This window comes from Bubalus kerabau, chromosome 11, assembly GCF_029407905.1.
Source record: "Bubalus kerabau isolate K-KA32 ecotype Philippines breed swamp buffalo chromosome 11, PCC_UOA_SB_1v2, whole genome shotgun sequence".
NCBI lineage: Eukaryota > Metazoa > Chordata > Mammalia > Artiodactyla > Bovidae > Bubalus > Bubalus kerabau.
In genome coordinates, this window is record NC_073634.1 from 12,280,930 (window position 1) to 12,307,565 (window position 26,636).

Below are 26,636 nucleotides of genomic sequence, written 5' to 3' on the forward strand. Positions count from 1 at the left end.
GGTAGATAATAGCAATGATAGGAGGAAACTCAGACTCTGCAGTTGAACAGTGAGGGATGGGGGTGGTGAGGAGTGTTAGGGAAGGTCCTCCAGGAAGAGATGGTGCTTTAAGGGGAGGCAGCTTGGAAAGCTTTCAGAAGAGTCCTGTTTGTCATGGGGTTCAAAGGACTGTGTGGTCGTTGCTGCTCTGCCCATAAAAGGCAGAGTCTGCGTCCCACTGCTGGGTGTGGAACCAGTCAAGTGCTCATGCTTGGACCCATGCTACAGCTGTGGGAAAAGCCCACTGGAGAACTGTGTCCCAGCCAGCAGTCAGCATGCCCCCAGACCCCTGACTGTGGGTCACCCTTCTCCACTGCCAGATGAGACCAGCGCCAGCAGCTGACTTGGAATCATGAGGAGCAGAAAGTGTTGGGGTTCTTTGCTCCCAGCCCTGGATAACTCAGACACCAGCTAGGTGCATAATGAGGGTCTCATGGCAGAAAGGCCGCTGTGGCTCAGATCAGTGAGAGCAGGTAGCCTATTATGAAATTACCCAGAAACCAGGGTGGGGGCGGAGGGCAGGGGCCAGATAACCTAGGATTTACACAGCCGTGTAGGAATTAGGATTTGATTCTAAGGGTAACTGGAAACTGTTAACTGTGTCCAGCCTTAACTAAGCGTTCAGTTTAATCAAAGAACAGATATAAGACTAGTTCAGTAAGTACATAATAGCTCTATACATTTTTTCTAGTAAAAATTATTGATCTTTTTTAAGCATATTTGAACTTATATATATATAGGCTAATAATTAAAGCTTTTGTTGTTGCTATTTGGTTGCTAAGTTCTGTCCAACTCTTTGCAACCCTGTAGCCTGCCAGGCCCATGCATGGGATTTCCTAGGCAATAATACGGGAGTGGGTTACCATTTCTCCCCCCGGGGGATCTTCCCGACCCAGGCATTGAACCTGTGTGGCATGCGGAATCTGAATTCCCTGAGCAGGGATTGAACCCATGGCCCCTGGAAGGGGGACATGGAAGCGCAGAGTCTTAACCAGTGGACTATCAGGGAAGTCCCGTAAAGTGTTGTTGATACTCAGAACCTGCATGTTTCATCACCAGATCACACACTGCGCCTGGCAAAAGATTTTGCCCTGGATACCTTTATTGTAAGCCATGTCATCTTGCTTGCAGCCCCACACAGCAGGAAGTTACACCGGAAGTACCAGCTCCTTATTACTTTACCATAGTTAAGAAACGGTCAAGTTTGTGACAGACTGATTGCACTTAAATACGCGTGAAAGAAACGTTTATAAAGATATCACTCAAAATGATTTTTACACTCGGATTGGTCTCGCTTGATTACAGAGTCAAAACCCTTTCCCGCCTAAGGTTCCCATGAGTTTTCTCCTTCCCATGCACAGAGTGTGGATTAAAGGACTTAAACAGGTGAGTATCGCTGAGAAGCGCAGAGGAAAGTCCCGCAGTGGCCAGGGGACCGGGTTGCAGCATTGCCCGGTGGCAGGCGGAGGAAGCAAACAGCATCTGCGTGCAGCTCGAGCAGGGACCTGGGTAGGTGGGGGAGTCAGAGTAGTGGGGGGTCGCTCAGATGTCCTTCCCGCAGTCGGGGCACAGGATGTCATCCCTCTCTGTGAGGAAGCCTCGCCCCACCAGCGACAGCGAGCACTTCTTGCAGTTGAAGCAGTCGTTATGCCACTGCCGCTCCTCGAAGGAGATGTACTTGGTGCCGCCCAGTCCTGCGGAGGCAGGAAGAAGACACGGGTGAAGATGAAGAGGGAGCCGGGCGGCCTGGCTCCTGCACTATAGACAGTGTGAACCTCTTACAACTTCGAGGGGCTGGGCTCCACGTTTAAATCAGATTCCACACTCAGGTTGGGGAGCTCTTGAGCCTCAGAAAAATACGACGGGCTCCAGCACTACATGGTCATCACTCGTCATGAGACTCCTGCTGTGTGTGTGTATTCCTCCTACTGTGCGTCTGGGAACTGATTTCTGTTACTCCTTCACTGTGCACCTCAGGTCTGGTGCTCAGAAGTTCTTGATGTAAAGAATGAGGGAGAAGAGAGGTGGAACGTGGCCTCACGGAGGAGACGCTGCGTGGGCCGGGGTGGGGTGGACTCTCCTGCACAGGGTGGTGGAGCTGAGAGCGGGTTAGGAGGCTGTGTGCAGAGAAAACCATCCTTTACTGAAACAAAAGGACCTTGTTTCAGTCTAGACACAGGCCCGGTTGCAAGCTAACACAGGACACCCGCGGGGAGGGGCAGGTTAGGGTTAGTGCCCGGAGGGGACACTCACCGCTGATGGGGTTGGCGCAGCCGGCACACTTCTTGGCGTACAGGTCGCAGAAACAGCCCAGGCAGTAGGCGAACTCGTCGCGGGACGTGAAGCGCTGGCCCGACAGCGGCTTCTTGCAGGCGGTGCACACGAAGCACTCGCGGTGCCAGGGCTGCTCCCGGTACGTGACGCCCCCGGTGGTGATGGGCTGCAGGTAGAGGGACCTCAGCTCCCGCCATGCCCACTCCTCTGGAGGACGTGCGGTCCTCGCCCCAGACACGCTCTCCAGACGGAAGGGCACCCCCCCCAGCCCCGTCCCAATGCCCTCCACTGCAGACCCGGGTCCCCATCTGTGACCGGGTTACCAGGGTATCTGCCCAGGAAAGCGCCGCCTACTGGCTGGCAGGAGGGCAAAGCTGGAGACTAGCTCCAGCTAGAATGCAATGTCACCCGCCGTCCTCGGCAGCCCCGCCCGCGCGCAGGTCCCTTTGAGCATCTCTCTACCTCCAGGGGTACCTCCTTCAATAGTCTATTCAGCTACTCGGGCGTTAGAAGGAAGAGCCTTAACAGACACCTGGGGTCAGTCAGCACCACCGTGGAACCGGCTTCTTGGAAGGCGTGGGGAATGAGCCCAGGGCCTGCCTCCCTACCGTGTCTAGTGGTGTTAGGACACAGCCCTGGACAGTATGATGAGTGGTCTGCTTCCACCCCCACCCCCACCCCCACCCCCACCCCGAGACCTTTCCAGTTTCCTTGTTTCCTCCCTGACCCGGTCCAGGGCTGGTTTCTCATTTATTCAAGGAGAGCGGTGAGCAGAGGGACCCTGGGGATGGGAGGACGCTGTTTAGGAAAGGATGCCAGACAGACAGGCCGGGCGAGTAAGAGGTACCTTCTTGCACTGCACGCACTGCAGGGCATACTGCCTCTCATAGCAGGGCACGCAGAAGTTCTCGCTGTCCTTCGGGATGAAGCTCTTGGTTCCAATGGGCTGCTGGCAGCGGTGGCAGATGAAGCAGGTCTCGTGCCAGCTGCTGCCCTTGTACTCCATCTTGCGGGTGCCTGTCGGGGGTCAAGGAGACAGCAGCTGCGTCGTTACTAACCACCCGGGAGGCCCAGTGACTGACGTTGAGAACCTGCCGCCCTCCAGTCCTGGGACCCGCATAGAGTCACTCCAGCTCGGAAGGCTTGCCTCTCAACCAGCATCTTTCCTATTTAGTCGATTCACAGCCACACACCTGGCTCCTGGAACAGAATCTGTACGTAGTCGGTACTTAGGTGTTAAACAGGACGATTATGAACATTAAGTGGAAAAAATACTTGTCTCTCAGCTTGTGAAATATTGACAGACACCTGGCACAGCTCAGATTCATCCTTAGGGAACATAAATCTGGAGCACGGGGACCAGAGGATGAACACCCGTCTGGTTCCCAGCGGGGTGGAAACTGGCGGCTGTAAGTGACCTATAGTCTAATGCCTGCTTCAGGGAGGAGCCTTAGTCTCTCTCACATGATGCAGCCGGCCATGTAGACTGAGCTGTGATGAATCTTAGTGGTTAAAACCCACCTGCCTCACTTGTACTTCCATTGAACAATTTTCTGATCTTATCTCGATATTCCATTTCCTTCCGGAAAAAGTTCTATCAGCTGAGAGGTTACATTATTTCTCAAGCAGACTAGAAATCAAGAAAACGCTGTTGGTTCACCTCCCCCCCCACCCCCCATCAGGCTTGATTCACAGCAGGGAGGGCTGTATTTGTTTGGACTTCTTCCCTATATTTGCCAAAAAAAGAGCATGTGTCTGTTTATAGAAAGAGATGGTTTAAGTAAAAGAAATGTGTATGCGAGCTCCCTTTGTGAAGTACTACAGAAGAATTTGCAGGCTTACCAGGTGGCGCTAGTGGTAAAGAACTGCTTCCCAATGCAGGAGACACTGGGGTTTGATCCTTGGGTGGGGAAGATCCCCTAGAGGAGGAAATGGCAACCCACTCTAGTATTCTTGCGTGGAGAATCCCCAGGGACAGAGCAGCCTGGTGGGCTACAGTCCATGGGGTCACAAAGAGTTGGACGTGACTGAAGCAACTTAGCAAGCACTTAGCATGCTCACAAGGAAGGACTTAGGGAGAAGGAGCTTCTTGGGTGAGGAAACAGAAGGGTTCCTGGTCCTTGGGCAGCTCAGGGGCAGACCGGACTCCGCAGGTCATCACCAAGGTCTTCCCAGACACAGCCGCAACCCACCCGCTGGCTCATCCTCGACCATGGGCGCTGCTTTGTGGTTCTCTCCTCTCTGGCCACCCCCTGGGCGCACCTGAAGGACAGAGCTTACAGATAGAAGACGTGAGTCAGACTGAACTCAGATCAGGGAGCAAGGAGGGAGGCGGCTCTGGAGCTGGAGGCGGGGTGTGGGGGGCTTTGTGTTGGGACGCAGGCGTTGGGTAACTAGGTTTTAGCACTGAGGCTGAAATGACACAGCCAAATTGTAGCTGGTTGGAAAGAGTTGAGCATCGCTCCAGAATCACGGCCTGCTTGTTTTAGCAGGTGTCATTTTTTTCAGGTTCACTTTCTCAGCTTCCTGGCCTTTTAGACTCTCTCTGGGAGGTGGTGCCTCCCAGAGAGAGTACAAAACACTCAGAGTGTGTGTGCAGGGGGTAGGGAGCAAATGGTGATCTTCACAACTATGTGATTAAATTGTGAGGCAATGAATCCTGAAAGTGGCAAAAATTACACCAAGCAATTAAATTTCAGGTAAAAATGATGGAAGAACTTTGCTGTAAATTCTAGAACCAAAATCTCCTTTGGTCTCTGGGATTTTAATCTCCCATGTACACCTCTGACGCTAGTTCTTTTAACCTCTGACCTTCCCTCTGGTCACTCAGCCCAAAGAATTTGTCCATAAATACCCGACAATCCTGAGTCTCACTAAAGCCCCCAAACAAGACCACACATGCCTTCTGCATGTTCAGAATGAGCCTTCTGTCCACCCCGGAGCTCAGGGAGATGTCCAGTCCTAGGTCCCAGATCCCACCCAGGTTGGGTACCCACAGACCTGGGGCAGACCTTGTGGTCCTTGCGCAGAGTCGCCAGCAGGGGGCGGCAAAGCTCCTCCTTCTAAGGACGTGCGGATAAGGAGGAGCCAGGGGACAGAGACCACCTGGAGGAAGGGGTGTCTTTCTGATTCAAAGGAGCAAGTGAGGAATCTGAAAACCAGTGAAGGCCTGGCAACAGCATGAAGCTGCCTGGAAGCCGTGGTGCGCCTTCAAGCCAGGGCTCAGCATCCCTGCGTGGGCTCGGGAGCCTCGTACCTCAGATTGGTGACTCACAGCTGTGGGTGCTGAGTGGGGACGCCTGCAGAAGCCGTGCTGCCAGTCTGCATTGCTCTCATCTGGATTTGGTTGTAGCACTTTTGAAAACCAAACCAAGGAAGGAAGCTAGCGCTCTGATCTAGTTTTGTGGGTTTTTTCCTGTTTGGTTTTTTTAAGTATCTAGTACTTGTTTTATTTTTGCAGGCCTTTTTGGGCACACCACCTTTGATGCCTGGTCCATTTCCTCTGCCAGATGTGCCCTCTTCTGACTTTTCCATCCGCTGACATCAGGTCGACCTTGAGACTGCTCAAAGGTCACATCCCCAAGGGCCCCTTTCCTGGCTGCCCTGCTCTGACTTACTGCCTCCATCAAAGTAGACACCAGCCAGGCTTCTCCTAAAAACCCCAACAGCAGAGATGGTGAGATGCATGTCCCTGGGGAGAAAGCGGGGCGGGGGAGGGGGAGCAGCCCTCAGAGACCAGCCTGCCAGAATCAAGAATCATCTTGGTGGCCTCAGGAATTTTAGGAAAAATTCACCTCTTATTCTAAGGTATATTTGTCTTTGTCAAAACGGCAGTGAACATTTTTCTTCCCAATCTGGACTGCTGCCCTGGAAAGCTGTGTCTTTCACCATACGCATGGCCCTGGCTCGGGTCCCGGCGGCTGGGCATCCCCTGGGTCAGTCTCCTTGCAGAGTCAGGAGTCTGACTCTAAATGATCCCTGCAGCCTAAGTTCTCTGAATGTGTCGGCGCAACCCCAGCTGCTGTGTGGACTAGCATGACTCTGCAGGGCACCTAGGTTTCTACAAGCTGACATTCATTCTACTGAAGCTGAAAATTGAAAACCCTCCATCGAACTTCACCCTGCACATCTTATCAGCGTGTTCACGGATACAGCACATTTTAAAAATCACTCTTAAGGGGCATGACTTTATGTTTGGTTCCATTCACCAATGTAGTGAAGTCCTTTAAAAGGACACTTAGAATTTAATGATCCCGATGCTGGAAAAGATTGCAGGCAAGTGGAGAAAGGGGTGACAGAGGATGAGATGGTTGGATGGCATCACCGAATTAATGGATATGAGTCTGGGCAAACTCCGGGAGATGGTGAAGGACAGAGAAGCCTGGCGTGCTGCAGTCCATGAGGCTGCAAAGAGTCAGACAGGACTCAGTGAATGAACAACAAAATTTAATGTATTTGATATCCCTTCTAAGTTCGATGCCAAGGAGGACCTTGGCAAACTGGACCTCAGGTTCTTAAGTAATTGTCGATGAAGTTAGCTAAATATATAAATACAGTGGACAGATAATGATGGACAAACATGGACCGTTATTCACAACCTTAAAAACTAAGGTATCTTAAATGTCAAAAACATTTACAGATTAAGAAAATCCCCGTATAAAACCACAAACCTAAATCACTCAATTGCACACTTTTAGTTAGAATCAAAAAATTAACCCTTGAGACCAATTTTTTTTTCTAAACTTCACTCATGCTTTATCAGATTATTTAACACAATATTATTGCTCTGGGTTGGATTCTCCTGATAAGTGTGCCCTTAATTCTAAAGCTTCTCAGGACTGAAGGAAGCGCATCCTCCAAGAAGCCATCTTGAGGACAGACACTTTCTTGAGCAATTTGAGGGCTCCCCAGGCAGCAGCATCCAGCTTTCCAAGAGCTGGGGACCCTAGACCTGTGCCCTGCTCCTACCACCCTGAGCCTGGTTTGGGGGCACACCCCCAGAAGACAGTCAAAGGACAGAGGCCTCTCTTGATTTTATGTGGCTGTCTGGCAGAGAAGCCAGATTAACAAGGGCTCAAGTGGGATCGGCTGAAATTCCAGTTTACCTGGGAGTCCTGTATTTTATTCGCTAAGTCTGGCAAGGTTATGTCCAGTCACCCCTTACTGGTCATACAGAGGAAGTTACTGACCCTCCGTGGCCGATGAACTATCCAGGGTCCAGATCTTAGGTTCTTCTTGCCCTCGCTTTGTGTGTCTAACAAGATTCATTTTTTGAATACTGTGTTGAAATATTTCATATAGCATTTTTGTCCATTCTGTTCTTTAAAAGAAGATTCCTCTCTCCCATAAAGCAAAGAACCCCCCCCACCCCACCAAAAGCAAGGGACACAGTCCCATCCCCCCATCAAAAGACAGGTCATTCATCTCTGGCCACTAGACCCAGCTGCGGTCAAGTCTGCCAGGATGTCACCCGCATGGGGCGCAGCACCCAGCTCCAGATCCAGCACGAGTGTGCAGGGGGTGGAGGAGGGCATGGGGAGGGATTCGGGGGTTAGGGCTTGGGGACTCCACGCATGTGCAAAAGGCAGGATCATGGCGCCCACCTGGCATGATGCTCTTCTTGCACTCCTGGCATCTCGACGAGTACTCCTGGGAGTAGCAGTCAGTGCAGAGCAGCTGGTCCTCCTTGGCAGCGAATGGCTTGTCCACGAGGGAGCCCCGGCACCGTGAGCAATGGAAACAGGCCTCGTGCCAATGCCGGTCCTTGTAAGACAAGTCCTGCAGACCCAGAGCAGAGAGACAGAGACATGAGAGGGACTGGGGGGCAGGGAAATGGAACTCGAGGGGCTGGAACGGGTCAGGTGGGGTACAGAGCCACTGTTTAGAAGCTGCTGAAAAACAGGTGGCTTTCCCTGGGAACTCTCTGTAAGAAAGAGAAGCTGCGCATGAAACTCATCAGTGCTTCAGCTGGACGCACAGACCTTGGGGGTCCAGTGGCCACAAGCACGTGGGGCAGAGCCAACCATGCCCGAGAGGGTGGTTGTGATTCCCAGGGGAGGGAGGCTGGGCTGCGGGAACCTCAGAGACAGAGCCTGGGGTGGGGGCCCTGGGTCAACCTGCAGAAGGCAGGTAGAACACTTCCAGGAAGTGCCACCAGCTGAACATCAAAGACCAGAGGATGTGTGAGCTGGGCAGAGAAAGGGCACAGACCAGGAGGGTCAGACGGAGGGGTGCTGGCTGGGAGAGTTCCCACTGGGCTGGACTAGGAGGCCAGATGAATGTACCCAGGTGAGTACAGTTCAGCTCTGTCTTTGTTGAGAATTTGAATAAAGACGACAAACCATCTAAAGTCCTCTCCACTGAGGACAGTAATCAGCCTAATTAAAGACGAGTTGGGGTTTGGATCACGTGGTCACTGTTGTAATGCTGATTATGGAATAAATGAATTTAACAATTTTTTCTTTTTGGTATGGAGAACAGTATGGCAGGCAGTTCCTCAAAAAATTAAACAGAGAATTACCCCATGACCCAGCAATTCTACTTCTGGGTACATGTCCCAAAGAATTGAAAGCGGGAATCTGTAGACCCAGATTCTGTAGAGCCCTCAAGAAGCCAAAAGGTGGAAGCCACCGAAGTGTCCATCACGGAGTGGACAGATAGTGATGGACAAACACGGACTCTTATTCACAGCGTCCAAAATGAAAGAAATTCTGACACACACTGCATGAGTGTGTGCTAAGCTGACTGCACCACCATGGACTGCAGACCACCGGGCTCCTCTGTCCATGGGATTTCCCAAGCAAGAATACTGGAGTGGGTTGCCATCCCCTTTTCCAGGGGATCTTCCTAACCCCAGGGATCAAACCTGGGTCTCCTGTATTGCAGGCAGATTCTCTACCAACTGAGCCACTAAGAAAGCCCCCTTGACACTAGAAAGTTCCCTCTAAATCTGATACTATGCCCTGTCCTGACTAGATCCTCCAGAGGGAGGTCCAGCTCCTGGCCTCCACCCTCCTGAGGCTGTTGGTCATTTGGTAGCTCGCTGTCCCGAGTCCCACGTCCTGCATTCAAGGGAGGGACTGATCACACCCTGGCTATGGTATGGCCCTCCAGGCTGGTGACAGCAGCTGCCTGGAACCCTCGCCCGCCCCCATCCCACACCCGCTCCGGGGGGCTGGTCACCATCCTGCCGAGATTCCTGCCGAGCTGAGTCACCGGCCATCCCTTCCCTGGGGCATCCTCACCCCCCTGCACAGCTGCTCCCTCTGTCTGCCCTCTCTTGCACACACGCACACGCGCACACACACGTTTCTGCATTAACACACAACAGCCCTGAACTGTCCATTCAAAGACATTTGATAATTCTTCAACCTTCTGACAAAAATGTTTTTCTTGAAGATAAATACCAATCTACGCCCACGCTCTCAGGAGCCATGGTGAGTCACAACTCTCTCTGAACAAGCTGGCATCACCATCAGTGGGGCGGGGAGGGGGGTGGGTTGAGGCGGGACGACAGCTCACCCACCCCTGTTCCAGTTGCAGTCAGCGGCGCCCGCCCCAGGCCGAGGAAACCTGGCTTGCAGGCAGGTGGGGAACCTCGAGCCACCGCCCTGCACACCGCCATGCCACTAGTGCCCTTGGGGACCCTGGGAGCACGTGTCTAAAACGCCTGATGTATTTCACCCCAGCGATTAAACTTGAAGGCTCCAGACTCAAGTCCTGGCTCTGCCGCACACCTGCTGCATGGTGGCGGGTGAGGGGGTGGTGGGTGGGTGGGTGGGGTCAGTAACCTGACCCCTTCCAGCCTCAGATGCCACCCAGGAAGCAGAGATGATGGTGAAGACTTGACCACAGTCCTGGCACACTGTAACTGCTCAGCTAACATTGGTCTTCGATCCCAGCTCATGGTGACAGCAGGTGCCCCAAAGCGTCACTTGCTGGGGTCACCTTTACTCATGAGACGAAGATGGATTCCATGCCCTCCTCTAAGAGCTCCAGGTTCCTGGGCTCAGTCACTCTACCCTGTACAGCACTTTCAGCCTCCGCGGCCCTTCTAACTCTAAAATTCCCTTAATCCCCTCTTGTTTTGAACCACACAATGACGCCATGGAATAACGTTTTATTCCGATTTTATAGGTGAGAAAGTTTAACTGAATGATGCTAAGATGCCGTGAACCCGGTCCCCTGCATCCCTCTTCCTGGTCTGCATCTGGCAGGGCATAGACCTTTACCTGGCCTGGCAGCATCTTTACAAGCAGGCCCCAGCATGCTCACCCAGACTCACCTTCTGCCACAGCCTCCTCTCTGCTACGCTCCCCTCTCCCCTGACCATACCCCGGCTTGCACTGTCCTGGCCTCTGAAGGCCCTCACCCTCATCCCCCTTAGCTATGAGGCCGGGCTAGAACATCAGTTGCTCGGTGATGCCCGTGTGGCCACGAGTGTACCACCCCCACGGGCACACCTGGAAAAGCCACATCCCGCAGCTTGCTCAGGGGCACTTGTGGGAAGCCCCATCTGAGGCCGTGCTGTCAGCTTCCCTAAGAATCCTCCTTCTGTCGTGCCGTCCTTACATGTCAGTCTGAGTCAAGTTGATACTTCACGTCCCCACCTCCTCTGGGACTCCCTTCTGTGGAAAAGTCCACACTGCACGGGCGCCAAGGTGGGAAAAGGCTTTGCTGGCTCGGGGCTCGTGGGCCTGGACTGCAAGTCGGCACAGAAAGGCCGAGGCATCTGGTCTGCTTAGGTGATCCGACTTGGTGCCTGAATCAGGCTGACGCCTGCTCTAAACGTGTGTCTGTAAACTGGGCTCTGAGTGACTCTTCTCTCCGCTGGCATTTGCTGCTCCAAATGGAGTTTCAGTCTTGTAGTACTGAGCTAGTCTTGTCTCGCTGAATTCTGTTGTGCGTCGAGCCTACCGGGTGGTCCCCAGAGACACCACTGAGATGCCAGAGGTTCAAGGCTAAGAAGTAGGGGCTCGCTGACTAACTTTCAAGAACTTTGAAACATCCTAGAAAATGCCCCTGTTTTAAAGGTTCTCTAGAGAGAGAGTGCATGAAGGGGTGAAAAAGAAAGGAAGAAAAAAAAAATCTTCAACACATCCCAGAAAAACTAGCAAGGTAATCTTATGCACACAGAATGTCATAAATTGCTGTAAAATGTTTGATAAACAATGTGAGATTAGCCGCAAACACTTCCTTTCAGATTTCCCATTTTTCCATTTCAGAGACACTCCTAATGTGGGAAGGGCTTGTGGCTTTGCTCTGCCCTTGTTGAGGCCTCGGCTGAGCCGTGGGTGGAGTCAGTGGCCTGGAGGGACCCCGCACCCCCCAGTTAACGGGGGCGGCCCAGGGTGGTGGGGTCCCTCGCCGTCTTCCGGCCCCTGTCTGTCTCTCCTGGGCTGGGGGAAGCTCAGCTGCTGATTCCCGAGCTACCCAGTCCTCAGGCCCACAGGATCCCGCCGTGTCGGGGGGTGCGCCATGCCACTCGGCTCAGCACTTTGCAAAGATGTTCCGTGCTTTGTGCCAGTCAGGCCACTACGTCCCCATCCGTATGGTCTCTCAAATCCTTGAAGAAAGACTCTGGCAGAAACCCTGCCACTTACCCTGTTGCCAGGCTCAGGGTTCGCTTCCTGAAAGGCAGGGACGTTTCTCCTGCCATCACTTTCTCCACAAAGCCAACTTCGTAATTATTTCCGAAAGCCAAGAAAACAGTTCCAAACATTCAAAACCCCACATGCTGAGGTCTAACTGCAAGTTCACTTCTTTGTTTCCTTCCCAAATGCACAGAATCACATGCTGAGACTCCACAGTGGACCGTTATCCGGGTTGAAAAGTTCAGCGTGATTGACTGAACAGCAGTCTTCACTCTGCAGCAGTCTTGTTGATTTTGGCCGCTCTGGGGGGATTCTTGTTTATTTACTCATAAAGCATGTGCGGAAGGATAAGCAGTTTCAAGGGCCTGTCCACTAAATCATACTGAAGAAACGATCAGTGACTTTAGTTTTGTTTTCACTTTAGCTCCCAGCCAAGGATGACTAGCCCCAAATCTCCAAAACATCTCCTTCAAATCAGAGTTGATAAGCCAGAAAAAGACAAACATCGTATATGAATATACACATATGTGGAATCTAGAAAGATGGTACTGACGGACCTATTTGCAGGGCAGGAGTAAAGACGCAGATGTAGAAACCAGATTTGTGGACACGGAGTGGGGAAAAGGAGGGTGGGATGAACTGGGAGATTGGGATTGACGTATCTACACGACCATGTGTGAGACAGACAGCTAGTGGGAAGGAAGATGCTGTATGGCACAGGGAGCAGCCTGGTGCTCTGGGATGACCTAGAGGAACAGGATGTGGAGGGTGACTCACTTTCTTGTACACAGAAACCAACACAACACTAAAGCAATTATGCTCCAAAAGACCCCCCAAAACCCAGAGCTGTTCTTTGTCAGAATGATATCCAAAACGCTCACCTATTTACATCTTTTCCGGGGACAGCCTTTAGAAAATAATGTTTCTCTCTGCCTATTAGTTCTCCCTCAAAGCACACATTCTTACTGATGTTTCTCTAGTGCAAACTGATAGGGTGAAGCTTCAGGAGGCCTGGGGAGGGACTGAGCTGCAGAAAGAGCAGGGGTGCAGTCGGCAGAGAAGAGGGGACTGGAGTTCACACCACCAGCACCTGCTCCCTGGGCTTCCCAGGTCACGCTAGTGGTTAAGAACCCACCTGACCACGCAGGAGACATAAGAGACTCGGGTTTGATCCCTGGGTTGGAAAGATCCCCTGGAGAAGGAAATGCCAAAGCACTCCAGTATTCTTGCCTGGGAAATCCCATGGACAGAGGGGTCTGGCGGGCTACCGTCCATGGGGTTGCAAAGAGTCGGACACAACTAAGCACACACGTAGCTGCTCCTTAGAATTCTGGCTGCTTCGTAGCTGCACATTTGAGAACCCATGACCCAGGCTTCCTTGTCATGGCTCCATTTTGTAAACAGGTAGACGGACACTGAGGGAGTCAAGACATGGGCCTGAGATCACACAGCCAGTGAGACAGAGCCGGGCTGGAACAGGGCAACTTGGTGTCTGAGCTCTCCTGCTTGGCCTGGAGATGGATGCGGAGGAACTCAGACACACATGCCCCCAGAGCTGGAGGCCGGAGGGCCAGCAGATTTCAGGTGAGCAAAACCAGCTGTTTTTGCTCTTGGTTGTAGCCAAAGCTCTAGTTGTTTTGAGGGTCCCCATGTCCCTTCCTCTCAGAATCCACCCTGCTCTGGAGCCAGGATGCGTGACTGCAGCGGCTGGCATCCCACGCCCCTTGTCTCTGCTCAAGGCAAAGTCTGCCTTCCTCACCAGATGGAAATCATTCCTAGACTGTTACTAAACACACAGAGACAGAAGCTGGTGTGCGACCAGCTGCTCACCGCGGGACCTCGGAAGGATGAGATGCAAGATAGACCCGGGGCAGACACGCAGTAGAGCCAGCCGCACGCGCTCAGCCAGCAGCTACACAAGCTGACCCTCCCCACGAAGACCAGAAGCTCCCCGGATGCCCCAGGGCAGGCAGAGCCTCTGAAACCCTCCACCCAAGAGGCGGGCGCCGTGTCACCCGCACCACACTCACTTCGCAAATATTGACCTCGCACACCTGCCCTGTGAGTCAGCCCAGGAGGAGAGCTGGGAGCCTCAGGGGAGCAAGGGATTGGGCGGCAGGTGTCTGGTTAGATAAGGATGCTGACCTGGGGCCATCAGAAGTGTACCTGGGAGGCCAGGCGCACACTTCCTGGAAAGCCCTGAGCAGGCACGAATGGGAGAGGGCAGAGACTGAGCCTGCAGGGGGAGGCTAGCAAGGGCTCATGCAGGGTCCCAGCCCAACAGAATGGGGCTCGGGAGTGTTCAAGGTGATGGGAACCAGGACTTGAGTGCAAACTATGCAGAGAAACATGGGCAGCCAAGGTGGGGCCCAGGGAAGCCAGGGGGTGAGGGAGGACGTGGGGAGCACAGGGGGTCCCCCAAGGGGCCGGGGTACCTTGCAGTCACAGCCGATCAACTTCCCGCACTCCTCACAGGTGCTGGCGAACAGGGCTTCAAAGCAGGCCACACAGTAGGGCTGCTCCTCCCGAAGTACGTACTTCCTGCCGAAGAGCGAGTCCTCGCAGTGGTGGCAGTCAAAGCGCTCGGTCATCCTGGCCCCGGATGTCTGTCACCTACCAGGGAGGAGAGAAGGACAGGTTCCAGCGAGCGTTCACATGGCATGACTGTCCCCTCCATCACGGTCACCTTGACCATCACTTTTACCATCGGTGGCTCGTCTCCTGGCTGAGCAATCGACACTCACCCCTGAAACACCTTGTCATTTTCAATAGTACTTTAAAAAAAAAATTATCTGGGGGAAGTTCTGTGTCTGAGCACATTCCGCTTCCTTTAAAGTCCTAGCTCTTGGTGACCATGTCAGAAAAAGTGGTCTTGATGTTGGACACAAGTCAAGAGTTGGAGCCAGAGCCCTCATCCCCCAGGAGTGCCTGCCCCAGACAGGATGGACCTGCACATCGCATCTTCTCCATCTGCTGCCCCCAGAATAGCTCGGCAGGGATAGAAACAATATGCTCATGTCTATAAAAAGACTTTCCATGCGCTCCTCCATGATTCATGGATTTGAATAAGGAGAGACCACAGAAGCCAGGGGAGGGTTGTTGGAGCTGGAAACCTGAGGCCACAGGAGCACACCTGGACGGGTGGCACCAGGAAGCACACCATGCCCCCTGCCCTCGCATGAGAGGAGCCGCCCTGCCCCCCCGCTGCAGCCCGGGCAGCCAGCAAGCAGGGTACAGGGAAGGCTGGCCGCCAGGCACAGGGATTATCAGGTTGGAAACTCGGTGACCGCAATCAACCGTCTCCCCAGGCGACACCCCGACTTGCATGTTTCCAAGATGAGTATGGCGTGTGTGTGAGCAGAACGGACTGGGTGGGGATAGAGGGAGGCAGGACTTCCCCTCCTCCTCCTCCCACGCGGTTCCTGCACCAACATGTCAGAGCCACCCCACAAAGAACCTGTCTACCCTGGGAAGCCCAGGTGTGGAGAAACGCCTCCACGCCATGAGAAACACCGTCCAGCTTCTTCAGAAATAGCTTTTCAGGTGGCAATATTTAATTGACTGAAAAGTGAAAAGCTTTATAAATGATTAAATCTGGAGACAGGTTGACCATACAACTCCTGAGGGATGTTTCACAAACTGATGAAACTCAATTCGATTTTCGGTCATCTCCACCCACTGAAGAGTGAAATTCCAAAATGATACCCTAGGGTGCAAATAAAATATTGCTGGCTGGTTTACGATAATAGTGAATTTCACCATGTTTATTAATTTTGTACTTTGTGTATACAAGATTCTGACGACTGTAAGCAAAGAAACAGACAACTTTCAGGCACCCATACTTGGTGACTTCTGTGTTTATAGGACAGTCTTTTTTCCCGAAAGTATTAAACTCGCAGCTGGACACATGTGGCAAGATCCATCCCTCTAAATCGCTCTTCCTGGAGTTAAAGAAAACATTGCCGGGATATTCTTAAGATAACATCACAAGATGAGGCTCTTGAGTGCTTGATCTTTGTGCTGAAACCCAGTGTATGAATATCATCTGTCCTAAGGCCATCTCAGGTTTCAGCTGCTAAGTTGGCAGAAGACGTGATGCTTTTCTGAAATCTGTTACTAGCCTTGAAAGTGGCCACCATTCAGTTCATTGCAATTAAGCACCATCCTTCCAACCTATGAATTTTTCCACAGAGACTATGATTTAACTGCAGAATCTTATTCCCTATACGGGTCAAACAATTTTCAGAATAATGACCTGAAGATTTGAAATAAGAACAAGGAAAGAAGATAGGGCTACAAAAAAGAAAATTTTTAAATCTGGGAACAACCCAGGAGATTATCTATTAATACAACTACCTTGTTTTATGGGCTTCCCTTGTGGCTCAATGGTAAAGAATCCGCCTGCCAGTGCAGGATACTGAGGGTTTGATCCCTAAGTTTGTAAGATCCCCTGGAGAAGAAAATGGCAACCCACTGCAGTATTCTTGCCTGGGAAATCCCATGGACAGAGGAGCCTACTGGGCTACAGTCCGTACGCTTATAAAGAATTGGATATGACTGAGCGACTAAACAACAACAACCTCATTTTATGGGCGGAAAAATGGGAAGCCAGAAACATTCACGAAAACAGAAGACTATATGGGCATTGGTTTCCAAACAGCCCTCTCACTTAGAACAAAATAAACTTCCAGTCAACATGGAAAAGCGGTTCCATGTGGGTTTGGAAGAGCACAGGCCCTTCTGGGGGAAGGAGACAGGCTGTACCAGTAACCCCCATCGAGAGCCATTCCTGTGCTCTGGAGCTATGAAAGGGGGCTTTGTTTCCTTCAGGATATTGCCCCAACAATGCTCATATGCCTGGGATGTGCTTTCTGCCTCCTCTGACTCCTCGGGATTGTGACAGAAGTCATCAGAAGTCAACTGTGAGCACACGCAGGGCCCCATGGCGGATGAAGACGGCTGAGGTGGCCCCAGCACAGCCCCCGTCGCTGATCCTGACTTCTGGCAGGACGAGTGACGTCCCCACCTGCCCTCCAGGTCCGATGGCCCCCACTTCTGCAGATCGTTTCAGGTGCTGGTGGGTCTCTCTCCTACCTTGCTCCTTATCTCCTCTAAAGAGTCACAACAGCTTTATTGATCAGGACAGTGCTTCTGCTTAAACCAACAGGTTGGGGCGGAAAGCAAGACCACCACTAATCAGAAGCAGAGCAGACGGACATGAATCTGAACCCATTTCCAGTGAGTTCCACGAAGCACAAGCCCTGAGTCTCAGAACAAGCAGCACACGAGCTCCTAAGGAATCTAAGAGCCTCCCTTCTCCTGCAGAGTTTGAAACCAGTTCTTTAATCTAATGCTACTAAACAGAAAATGACACAATTGTGTATCCAAAGTTGCACTATCAATCTTAAGCCTCTGTTTAATGGGAAAAACTTTAACTATAGTCTTGCATTAGACATCCCCTGAACTGTGGTGTTGGAGAAGACTCTTGAGAGTCCCTTGGACTGCAAGGAGATCCAACCAGTCCATTCTGAAGGAGATCAGCCCTGGGATTTCTTTGGAAGGACTGATGCTAAAGCTGAAACTCCAGTACTTTGGCCACCTCATGCGAAGAGTTGACTCATTGGAAAAGACTCTGATGCTGGGAGGGATTGGGGGCAGGAGGAGAAGGGGATGACAGAGAATGAGATGGCTGGATGGCATCACTAACTCGATGGACGTGAGTCTAGGTGAACTCTGGGAATTGGTGATGGACAGGGAGGCCTAGCGTGCTGCGATTCATGGGGTCGCAGAGTCGGATACGACTGAGAGACTGAACTGATAACTCCACTTTTAAATCTTATAAAATGCCTGATTTTTATTTATTTATTTGAATGGGGCTTTCCCTGGTGGCTCAGACGGTAAACAGTCTGCCTGCAATGCAGGAGACCCGGGTATGACCCTGGGTCAGGAAGATCCCCTGGAGAAGGGAATGGCTACCCTCTCCAGTATTCCTGCCTGGAAAATCCCATGGACAGAGGAGCCTGGCAGGCTACAGTCCAATCTTCTTAAGCTTCTGTTTAATGGGAAATTTTTAGCTACAGCCTTGCTTTAGACACCCCCTATAACTCCATTTTTAAATTTTATAAAATGACTTATTTTTATTTAATTAAAATTGTTTCTTTTTTTTTTTTTACTTAAAAAATTTTTTTTCTGGGGGGATGCACCACACGGCATGCAGGATCTTATTCCCGAGACTAGGGATCAACCCATGCCCCCTACATTGGAAGTGCAGAGTCTTAACCAGTGGGCCGCCAGGGAAGTTCTAAAATGCTTGGTTATTCATTCATTCTAGAGGCATCAGCTGAGCTGGAACTGTGTGAGATGTTATCCAAAAAGCTGAAGCTATAAAGATGAGTAAGATACGGGACCTCCCAGAGGGAATTTGTTTAGTGAGAAACAGATGCATGGTGTGTATCCAACAGACTAAGTTCCATGCTCAGCACCCTGAGGGAGAGACCCGAAGGGTACCAGGGGAAGCGGGAGGAGCAGCCCCTGAGTCACCCGTCCTGGAAGGGTGGACAGGCTTCCTAAGATGTTACCTGTGCCGGGAAAGAGTTATCCAGGTGATGATGTAGGCAGAAAGTGGAGGCTCAGGGACAGGAATCACGGAGAGGGGGGAGAGCAGACACCCCAGGAAGATGGGAGTGACTCGGGTCATTCCAGGAGTATTCAAGATGAAGCTGAAGAGATAGCCAGAGGCCAGGGGAAGGAGGGCCTGTGACCATGACCCTGAACACAGATGGGCCCCACGGGCAGTTAGCTGTAGCACGTGAACTCCTCAGCCTGCAGTGAATGAAGATTTACTGTGTGGAAGCCTGACTTCACTCTGTGGGGCTGCGGGAGACAAAACCAAGAGGCAGTGACTCTTTCAAAATGTTTTTGGGGTGTCTAAGACCACTTCTGAATCATTTCCTCAAACAAAACCAGAACATCTTGTTTTGTTTTTTACCTAATTGTGCACAACCTGCTTACCCTCACCAAACCACCACATCCCTCCCTGTGGGTTACCTGTCACTCAGACCATCGCCTGTGCACAGATGCTAAGTGTACAAAGCAGCAGCCAAGGAGACCCTGGACCTCAGGGATGACTGCTGACTTGTCATTCATGGACTGAACCCAGATCCCAGTGTCGAGGCGTTCTTACCCCTCCCCCAGGTTAAGTCATCCTCTGATGTCATCCCCCTTTGGCTCTGAACAAGAAGCCGATCTTAGGGGACAGGTTTACAGATGTGGCTGCAGGCCCAGCTGACGGTGCTGGGAGTAGACAGTCCTGGGGCAGCTGGCAGGCCGGGGGTGGTAGGAGGGAGAGTGCTTTGATCCAAGTCTCTCCACCTGTGCTGACTCAGGTGTGAGGATGCAGGTTCAGAGAGTGCAGAGGGCTCCCCACAGAAAATGAGGACTGCACAAGGTCCACAGGCTTGTATGTGTGAGCTATTTTTATCTTCTCAGATGTAAGAATTGTCAAAGTCTGGGGTGGGAGGGGAGTGTGAGAGCCAGGAAGAGAAGAGAAATGAGAAGAAAAGGGAGGAGGAAAGGAAGTGGAGGAGGGAGGAAGGCATTTAGGGCTGGGAAGAACACACCTCATTTTAAAAAACTTTTCATTTTGTATTGGGGTATAGCTGACCAACAATGATGTGATAGTTTCCGGTGAACAGTGAAGAAACAGAAATATGATCCAAAAGGATACACACAGCCCAATGTTCACTGGAGCGCTATTTACAACAGCCAAGACATGGGAGCAACCTAGAGAAATGGATAGAGATGTGATACATACACACAATGGAATATTACTCAGCCGTCAAAAAGAACGAAACAATGCCATCTGCAGTAACATGGATGGGCCTAGAGATGATCATACTGAGGGAAGTAAGTCAGAGAAGCAGAAATATCGTGTGACATACCTTATATGTGGACTCTAAAAAGAAATGATACCAATGAACTTACAAAACAGAAACAGACTCACGGACTTAGAGAACAAACTTACGGTTGCGGGAGTGGGGAAGCATGTGGGGAAGGGATAGTTAGGGAGTTTGGGATGGACAAGCACACACTGCTATATTTAAATGGATAACCAACAAGGGCCTACTACAGAGCCCAGGGAATTCTGCTCAATGTTATGTGGCAGCCTGGATGGAAGAGGAGTTTGGGGGAGAATGGATACATGTTATGTATGGCTGAGTCCCTTTGCATTTTTTTTTTCCCAGAAAGATTTCCTGGGAATCAGGAGAGGGCCAGAGTTCCAGGCGTCCAGCTTGTCCTTCCGGAACAGTGGGCCTTCCATTCAGCCTTCTCTTCAGGGCTCCCCTTGCCAACTAAGCACCTCAACCTGACTCCAGAGATGCCATGTGCCTCCAGCCCCATGATGCCTGTGCGTCTTTATCCATGCTGCCTGATGAGCCTGGTCTAACAGCCTTGATTCCTCCTGAGAAATCTGCAAACATCCCCGGAACCATCCCACAACCTGCGACACAGCCTCAGCAAGTCATCCTGACGAATCCCCGCCCAGCTTTCACTGACAGCCAGGTTCCAGGTGGGGACCGCCATTGCTTACCAGCATCTGGAGCTTTCTAGGGAGGATTAAGAAAACCAGTCTGTGGCATGTGGGCTCTTTTAAGGAATATATTTGAAAATGCAATGTTTTCCTGACACCACCCTCAACCGTAAGCCCTGCAAGGGTGTCACCAGGTGACAAGCACGGGTCCGGGGCTTCAGGGACACATGGAGAATGAATGAATGGACACGCAATGGCTGGTGGGTGAACACGTATATCCCAGAGCACAAACACGTGGGCAACATCCCCAGAGGAAACGAGGCCTGTGTTATGTGAACAACCCACTTTGCATAGCAAACCCCAGATGTAATGTGGTTTGGCATCCGACACCGTTGCAATTTCTAAAGCAACAGATTTAAGCTTCATTCTTTCTTCTCCGCCTCTGGCCTCGTCCCTCTTCCAGATAAACTGCTGCTTCCTCAGCGGGTAGAATTGTTCTTATTGTGCTTGGATCCACACCCATGTGAGCACACAGCTGCATGGCCCCCAAATGAGGCTGGCCAGGTCAAGAAGCCCACATCCCCCCAGGAGATGCCCCCAATATCTTTGTGCGGAACTACCAGCTCCCTGGACGCAGGCTCCAGGCACCAGGGGGAACCCGGGGTGTCCCACACAGACACAGTAGCTATAAACCAGAGGTCTCTGTCCAAAGGCACAAGCTCTCACACCAGCAGAGAAGCCAGAGAACACTCTGCACCAGTCTGTTTTTCCGTGGACAGAAGGATCAGACACACAGGCCAGCTCACCCCAAAGCTCTTGCCATTAGTCCAGCTGAATTGTTTCTTTTAAACAGAAAGTCTGCTGAAAGGGAGAGGGACACCATCTCAAAGGATGTTGCTATTTTTAAAAGTATTATAATGTATTTTAAATCCTTCTGAAATCCATTTTGGGATTCTTGGTAAGAATGACTATACCTTGTGCGCGTGTGTGTGTGAGCTCAGTTGCATACAACTCTTAGTGATCCCATGGACTGTAGCCTACCAGGCTCCTCTGTCCATGGGATTCTCCAGATAAGAATATTAGAGTGGGCTGCTAACTCCTTCTCGAGGGGTTCTTCCCGACCCAGGGATCGAACCTGCATCTCCTGCATTGGCAGGCAGACTCTTTACCACTGAGCCACCTGGGCAGCCATACCTGTTGTATATTTAAGAGTTCACTTACTGAGTCTTCAGTGAGTATATAGGCAGGGGTCATGAATGTATTATAACTTGGTATATTAACTAGTAACTTTCAGAAACATTTAAAAAGCTTGAGTCGTTTATGATCGTATTAAGAAATATTTTGTGTGAGAGACAGGGTTGGATAAGGTGAGCTGATGTCTTTGGAATTATCTTTTGGGTAGTACTGAATAATGAAACGGCCCCGGGAGACTGAGATGAAACACACAGTCTCCGGAAGAGTTGTCTAGTTCTAGCTCCAAAGAATTTAAATCACCTTTAAGAGTCTATCTGGCAATTTAATCTCAAAACATATCAGCTCTGTCTGCACAGGACAAGCATAATTACACAGGCTAGAATGGTTGGAGGCCTCGGGTCCTCAACTGGCATCAACGTGTGTAGGGGAGCCCAGCCTCTTTCCCTCCGCTTCCTGGTTACGTGTGGCCCAATTAACCCACGTTGGGTTTCACAAAAACAAAAGGAGAAACCCGCACTCCCCTTCACGCGTCTCCTCCTATCTCCAGAAGGCAGCTCGCAGTTTACTCTCGTCTGCCTCTCTGCCTCCGTCTGCTATGACCCCAACTTCCACAAAAGACCAGCCCCGCTCCCTGTTCGCACAGCCCCGCACCCCTTGGTGTTTTTCTAGCACAGCCTGCAGAATCTTGTCACGACAGGCATGCACTCCTCCTGCCGTTCCCACCACTGCCTAAACTGGCTGATTCTCATTTGTTCCAAAGGTTGTACCATCAAACAGACAGACCTGCTCTCTTGAAACACAAACGTTTACAGGCTTCAAGGATGCCCTTCAACACTGGTTTTACTTACAAAAACAGGGCAGCCACTTCACCCATGGGCTCAGACATCACTGGCCTCACTTAGAAACACTTAAAGGAGATCTTTAAGTCACAAACTAATTTAGGGCCAGCAAGGTACCACTTACACAGGCGAAGGACGAGCAGGGTGATATGTGATGTCCAAAGCTCAGACGGGGCGTGAGAATCACCCATGAGAACCAGACTGAAGATCAACAGACCAGAGGCTGCCCCCAAACAGCTCATCAGAGACCCAAGAGGGCGGGCAACCACCTTTTACAGCGAAGGGAATGTGAGGACCACCAGTGGCAGTGGGATGACGGAATCTTTAAAAAGCAAGATGGGGGCAGGGGAGGAACTGGGAGATTGAGATAGATACACATACACTATTGATACTAGGTATAAAATAGACGGTTAGATGGCATCACCTACTCAATGGATATGAGCTTGAGCAAACTCTGGGAGGTCGTGGAGGACAGGGAAGCCTGACGTGCTGCAGTCTGTGGGGTCACAAAGAGTCGAACACAATTTAGCAACTGAACAACATAAAATAGATAACTAATGAGAACCTACTGTAGGGGACAGGGAACGCTACTCGATTCTTGTGATGACCTAAATGGCTGCTACTGCAGCTAAGTCACGTCAGACGGGTCCGACTCTGTGCAACCCCATAGGCCACAGCCCACCAGGCTCCTGTCCCTGGGATTCTCCAGGCAAGAATACTGGAGTGGGTTGCCATGGCAAGGAAGTTCAAAAAAGAGGGCATCCATGTATACAAAAAGCTGAATCATGCTGCTGTACAGCAGAAACTAACATAATGTTGTAAAGCAACGGTACTCCAATAAAAATTAAAAAAAGCAAAACTGAGTGTACGGAGAGAATTGTGAAGCAAAGTTACTGAGAAATGGTAGTATTCAGGGTTCTCCAGAGAAGCAGAACTGAAAGTATATATTATATGAAGAGGCTGATTATTAGGAATTGGATCATATTATTATGGAGGCTGGAAGTCCCAAGCAGCTGGCAAGCTGGAGACCTACTGGCAAAGCACAGCTACGAGGTCTTGAGTCTGAAGTTCCAGTCTGAGTCTGAAGGCCTGAGAACCAGGGACCAGAGGTGTAAATTCTAGCTCAAAAGCCAGCAGGCTCAAGACCCAGGATGAGCTGAAGTTCCAGCTGTGACCAGAGCCTGGAAAGGACCGGGTCCCAGCTCCACAGTTAGGCACAGGGTGTCCCCTCCTGCTCAGCCTTCTGTTCTACTCAGGTCTCCAGCTGACTGCACGAGGCCACCCCAGCTGGGCAGGGCGACTCAGGCTACTGATTAAATAAATGTTAATCACATCCACAAACAGCCTCCCAGACACATCCAGAAGTTACATTTATGTCTTGGCACCGGGTGACCCAATCAGGTTGACGCAAAATGAACCACCGAAAGAGCTAACGCTGCAATCCACCAGTCAGGACAAGAGAGGCCATTCACATAACTCACCCCAAAGTCACTGCCAGCCTCCGGCTCTGGAAGACTGGGCTCACAGTCCCTAGAGATGGGCCTGTGCATTCAGTTCCAGGTGGTCATCTTCAGGAAGTGACCGCTTAGTGTAAGTCCATGTGACAATGTGGCTCTGATAAATCTGGTGTAAGAGAATGACCAGGAAGTCTCCAATGGCTCGTTCTGTTCATGGGAGCTCACGGAACTGGGTTATCTCCTGGTCTGAGTTATCTGAGATAACTGGGTTATCTCCTGCTGAGTCAGAGCAGCTTAGGTAAGCTACCTCCTCCAGCCTCCTGCTGATAAGGCAGCCGGAGCCCCAGAGGCTGGGAAACAGGCCCTCGGGGCAGGACAGGAAGAGAACCCAGGCTTCCTGAGCCCAGTCTTCAGTCTTTTTTTTTTCAATATCCTGCTGGGCTACAATTAGATTCTTTCAGTACTAGAAGTGACTTAACAACAACCATGGGTGAAGGTATGCAGTTACACCCTCATTGAAATGTTCAGGTTCCCCCACCCCAACCCCACCCTCAGCTTAGTGGTTAGAACTCAGGCTCTCAAATTAAAGCTGTCTGGGGTCTGCTCTTGAAGTCACCGCTTCTAAGCTAGGAAACCTTGAGAAAAGTTACTTCGATCTCTCTGTGTTCCAGTGTATCTGTAAAACAAGGGTAATATCCATTTTGTGTACACTGCTTCTGATGGGCAGGCTTTATAACAAACCCTGCAAGCAAGCCACCAATCCTGTGTTTTCAGGTTGTGGAAACCAAAGCACCATGAGTTTAGATGACCTGGCCAAGACTGCACAGCTTGAGGTTGAGGGATGGGGAGCAACGGGAACCTAAGCCCAGGCAGCCTAGCTCCAGCCTAAGCACACAGGCTATGAGCCACACCTGCCTCAAAGCACGTCCATACCTGAGCCTACCCCACCATGCCTGGCTGGTGGGAAGCCAACACAGCCCTGCGAACACGTAGCTCTGCAGAAGCATCGAAGCTCACCAGATAATAGACACTGTGGAAACCCCATTCCATCTATTAACTCATGACGCTTAAAAATACAGGCTGGAAAACACTGTGAAAAAATTCATACAGCTGCACAATGAAATATTCTTCATTGTTTGCTTTTGTAGGACTTTTAAGTGTCAGCCTAGGAATGCCTGTACTTCTCAGACTCTCCTCACTTGTTTCTTAGTCGAAATCACCTTCAGGATATGAAAGCCTCCTCCCTCTAAGGTATTATTACAAAACACACATCAGCGGGGTTAGCGCCAAGGGGGTGGATCCTAAACACAGTTCTTGGGATTCTAAGTCCCAGAGGTGGGTGGGTTACTGCCTCCCAAGTGCCCTAATGCAGCACAGGTGACCAGGCTAGACTAATGGGAATGGAAAGCCAAGTGGGGATCTGAAAGTCAAGAGAATTAATCCTTCCTTTAAAATGGAAACATTTAACACTTTGTTCCTGCAATTTCAGGTATGCTAAGATATCACAGGAGTCAGTTTAAGATGAGTACTGTGTTGTTTTTTTTTTAAGCCCGTTTTGGTTTTATTCTGCTCTGATGTTTCAGGTTCTGATCTATGCTTGAGGTCACCAGCAAGGTCCACTCCTTTCTACCCCAGGAAAAGCCTGGCGCCCAGAGCAGACTCACTCGGCCAGCGTGCTAAGACCACTGGCTTGGTGGCCCTCCTCTCCAGGAGGCTGGCTGCCCTCCTCCCTTCAGGATGAGGTGGGGTCCATCCCCGGCAGGGTCTCTCCCACCTAAGGTACCTCTAAGGTGTCCCCGTGGGTCAACTCCCCTGTTCCTGGATCCCCCCCATGGCCGGCTCCCCTCTCTCTGGGTATCCCCAGCACCAGACCTCCCGTCCCCAGATCCCCCACCGCCAGCTGTCCCCAAGTCCTCTTCTGTCCCTGGGCTCCCCTGCTCCCAGGTTCCCCACCACCCCCAGCCACACACTGTCCACAGATCTCCCTCCTCCTCCCGGGTTCCCTTGTTCCCAGGTCCCCCACCGACAGCCCCCAGTCCCTGGCCCGACTGGAGCTCACTCACCGCGCGGCGGCTCGCGGACAGACGGCGGACGGGAGCGGAGGTCCGCGCGGCTGGGCCCGCGGAGAGGCGCGCCCCGCCCGGAGAACCCCGCGTGTCATTTGACCAAATAAGGAGACGCTCGCTGGGCGGCGCGGGCCAGGCGGGCGGGCGCCCCCGGGCTCAGGGCGGCGCTGGGGACCCCGGCCCTTTGTCTGCCGCGGGCGTTTCCTGCGTCCCCGGGCGTCGCGGGCGCGGGTTCCAGGGCTCCCGCCAGGTCCCTGGCGCGCGGCGACCCCGCCGGGAAGGTGCGGGGCGGCGGTGGAGGGGCGTCCACTTACCCGGTCTGCAGGAGCTGAGGGAGCGCCGGGGCGCGGGGTGGGGCTGGGGGTCTCTACTCAGTCCCCGCGGCTCCCGTGCCTCCAAGTAAGCCGGCCGATGGCAGGAAGAATGGGGAAGGCCGGGTCTTTGTCCTGCGGGGGAGGGGACGGGAAGGACCAGTCCCCACGCTCCAGGCCGGAGGAGCGCTCTTTGATGTTCTGTGGTCCCTCCGGGGCAGGGAGACCCAGTTGAGCTGGAGAAAGCGCCTCCCCCACTGGATCCCAGACCCCCGAGCCCGGCCTGGGGGCTCAGCGGCACGGCTTGCGGGCGAGAGCCACAGCAGCCCGGCC

The 26,636-nt window shown here is 51.8% G+C and overlaps 1 protein-coding gene across 2 annotated transcripts; it reads right to left on the bottom strand.

The window, feature by feature from the left end:
• Positions 1 to 1,257: 1,257 nt before the first annotated feature.
• Positions 1,258 to 26,061, bottom strand: FHL2 (four and a half LIM domains 2). Of its 2 annotated transcripts, none has more exons than XM_055539539.1 (6): positions 25,990 to 26,061; positions 14,342 to 14,519; positions 7,917 to 8,091; positions 3,161 to 3,330; positions 2,293 to 2,479; positions 1,258 to 1,733 (listed from the first exon to the last, which is right to left on the bottom strand). In XM_055539539.1, exons 2-6 carry the CDS (start codon positions 14,495 to 14,497, stop codon positions 1,582 to 1,584), a joined length of 840 nt encoding a protein of 279 aa, XP_055395514.1. In that variant the 5' UTR covers positions 14,498 to 14,519; positions 25,990 to 26,061; the 3' UTR covers positions 1,258 to 1,581. The 2 variants fall into 2 exon arrangements, with proteins under 2 accessions (XP_055395514.1, XP_055395513.1); XM_055539538.1 differs by lacking the exon at positions 25,990 to 26,061 and adding an exon at positions 23,951 to 24,314.
• Between the last annotated feature and the right edge of the window lie 575 nt (positions 26,062 to 26,636).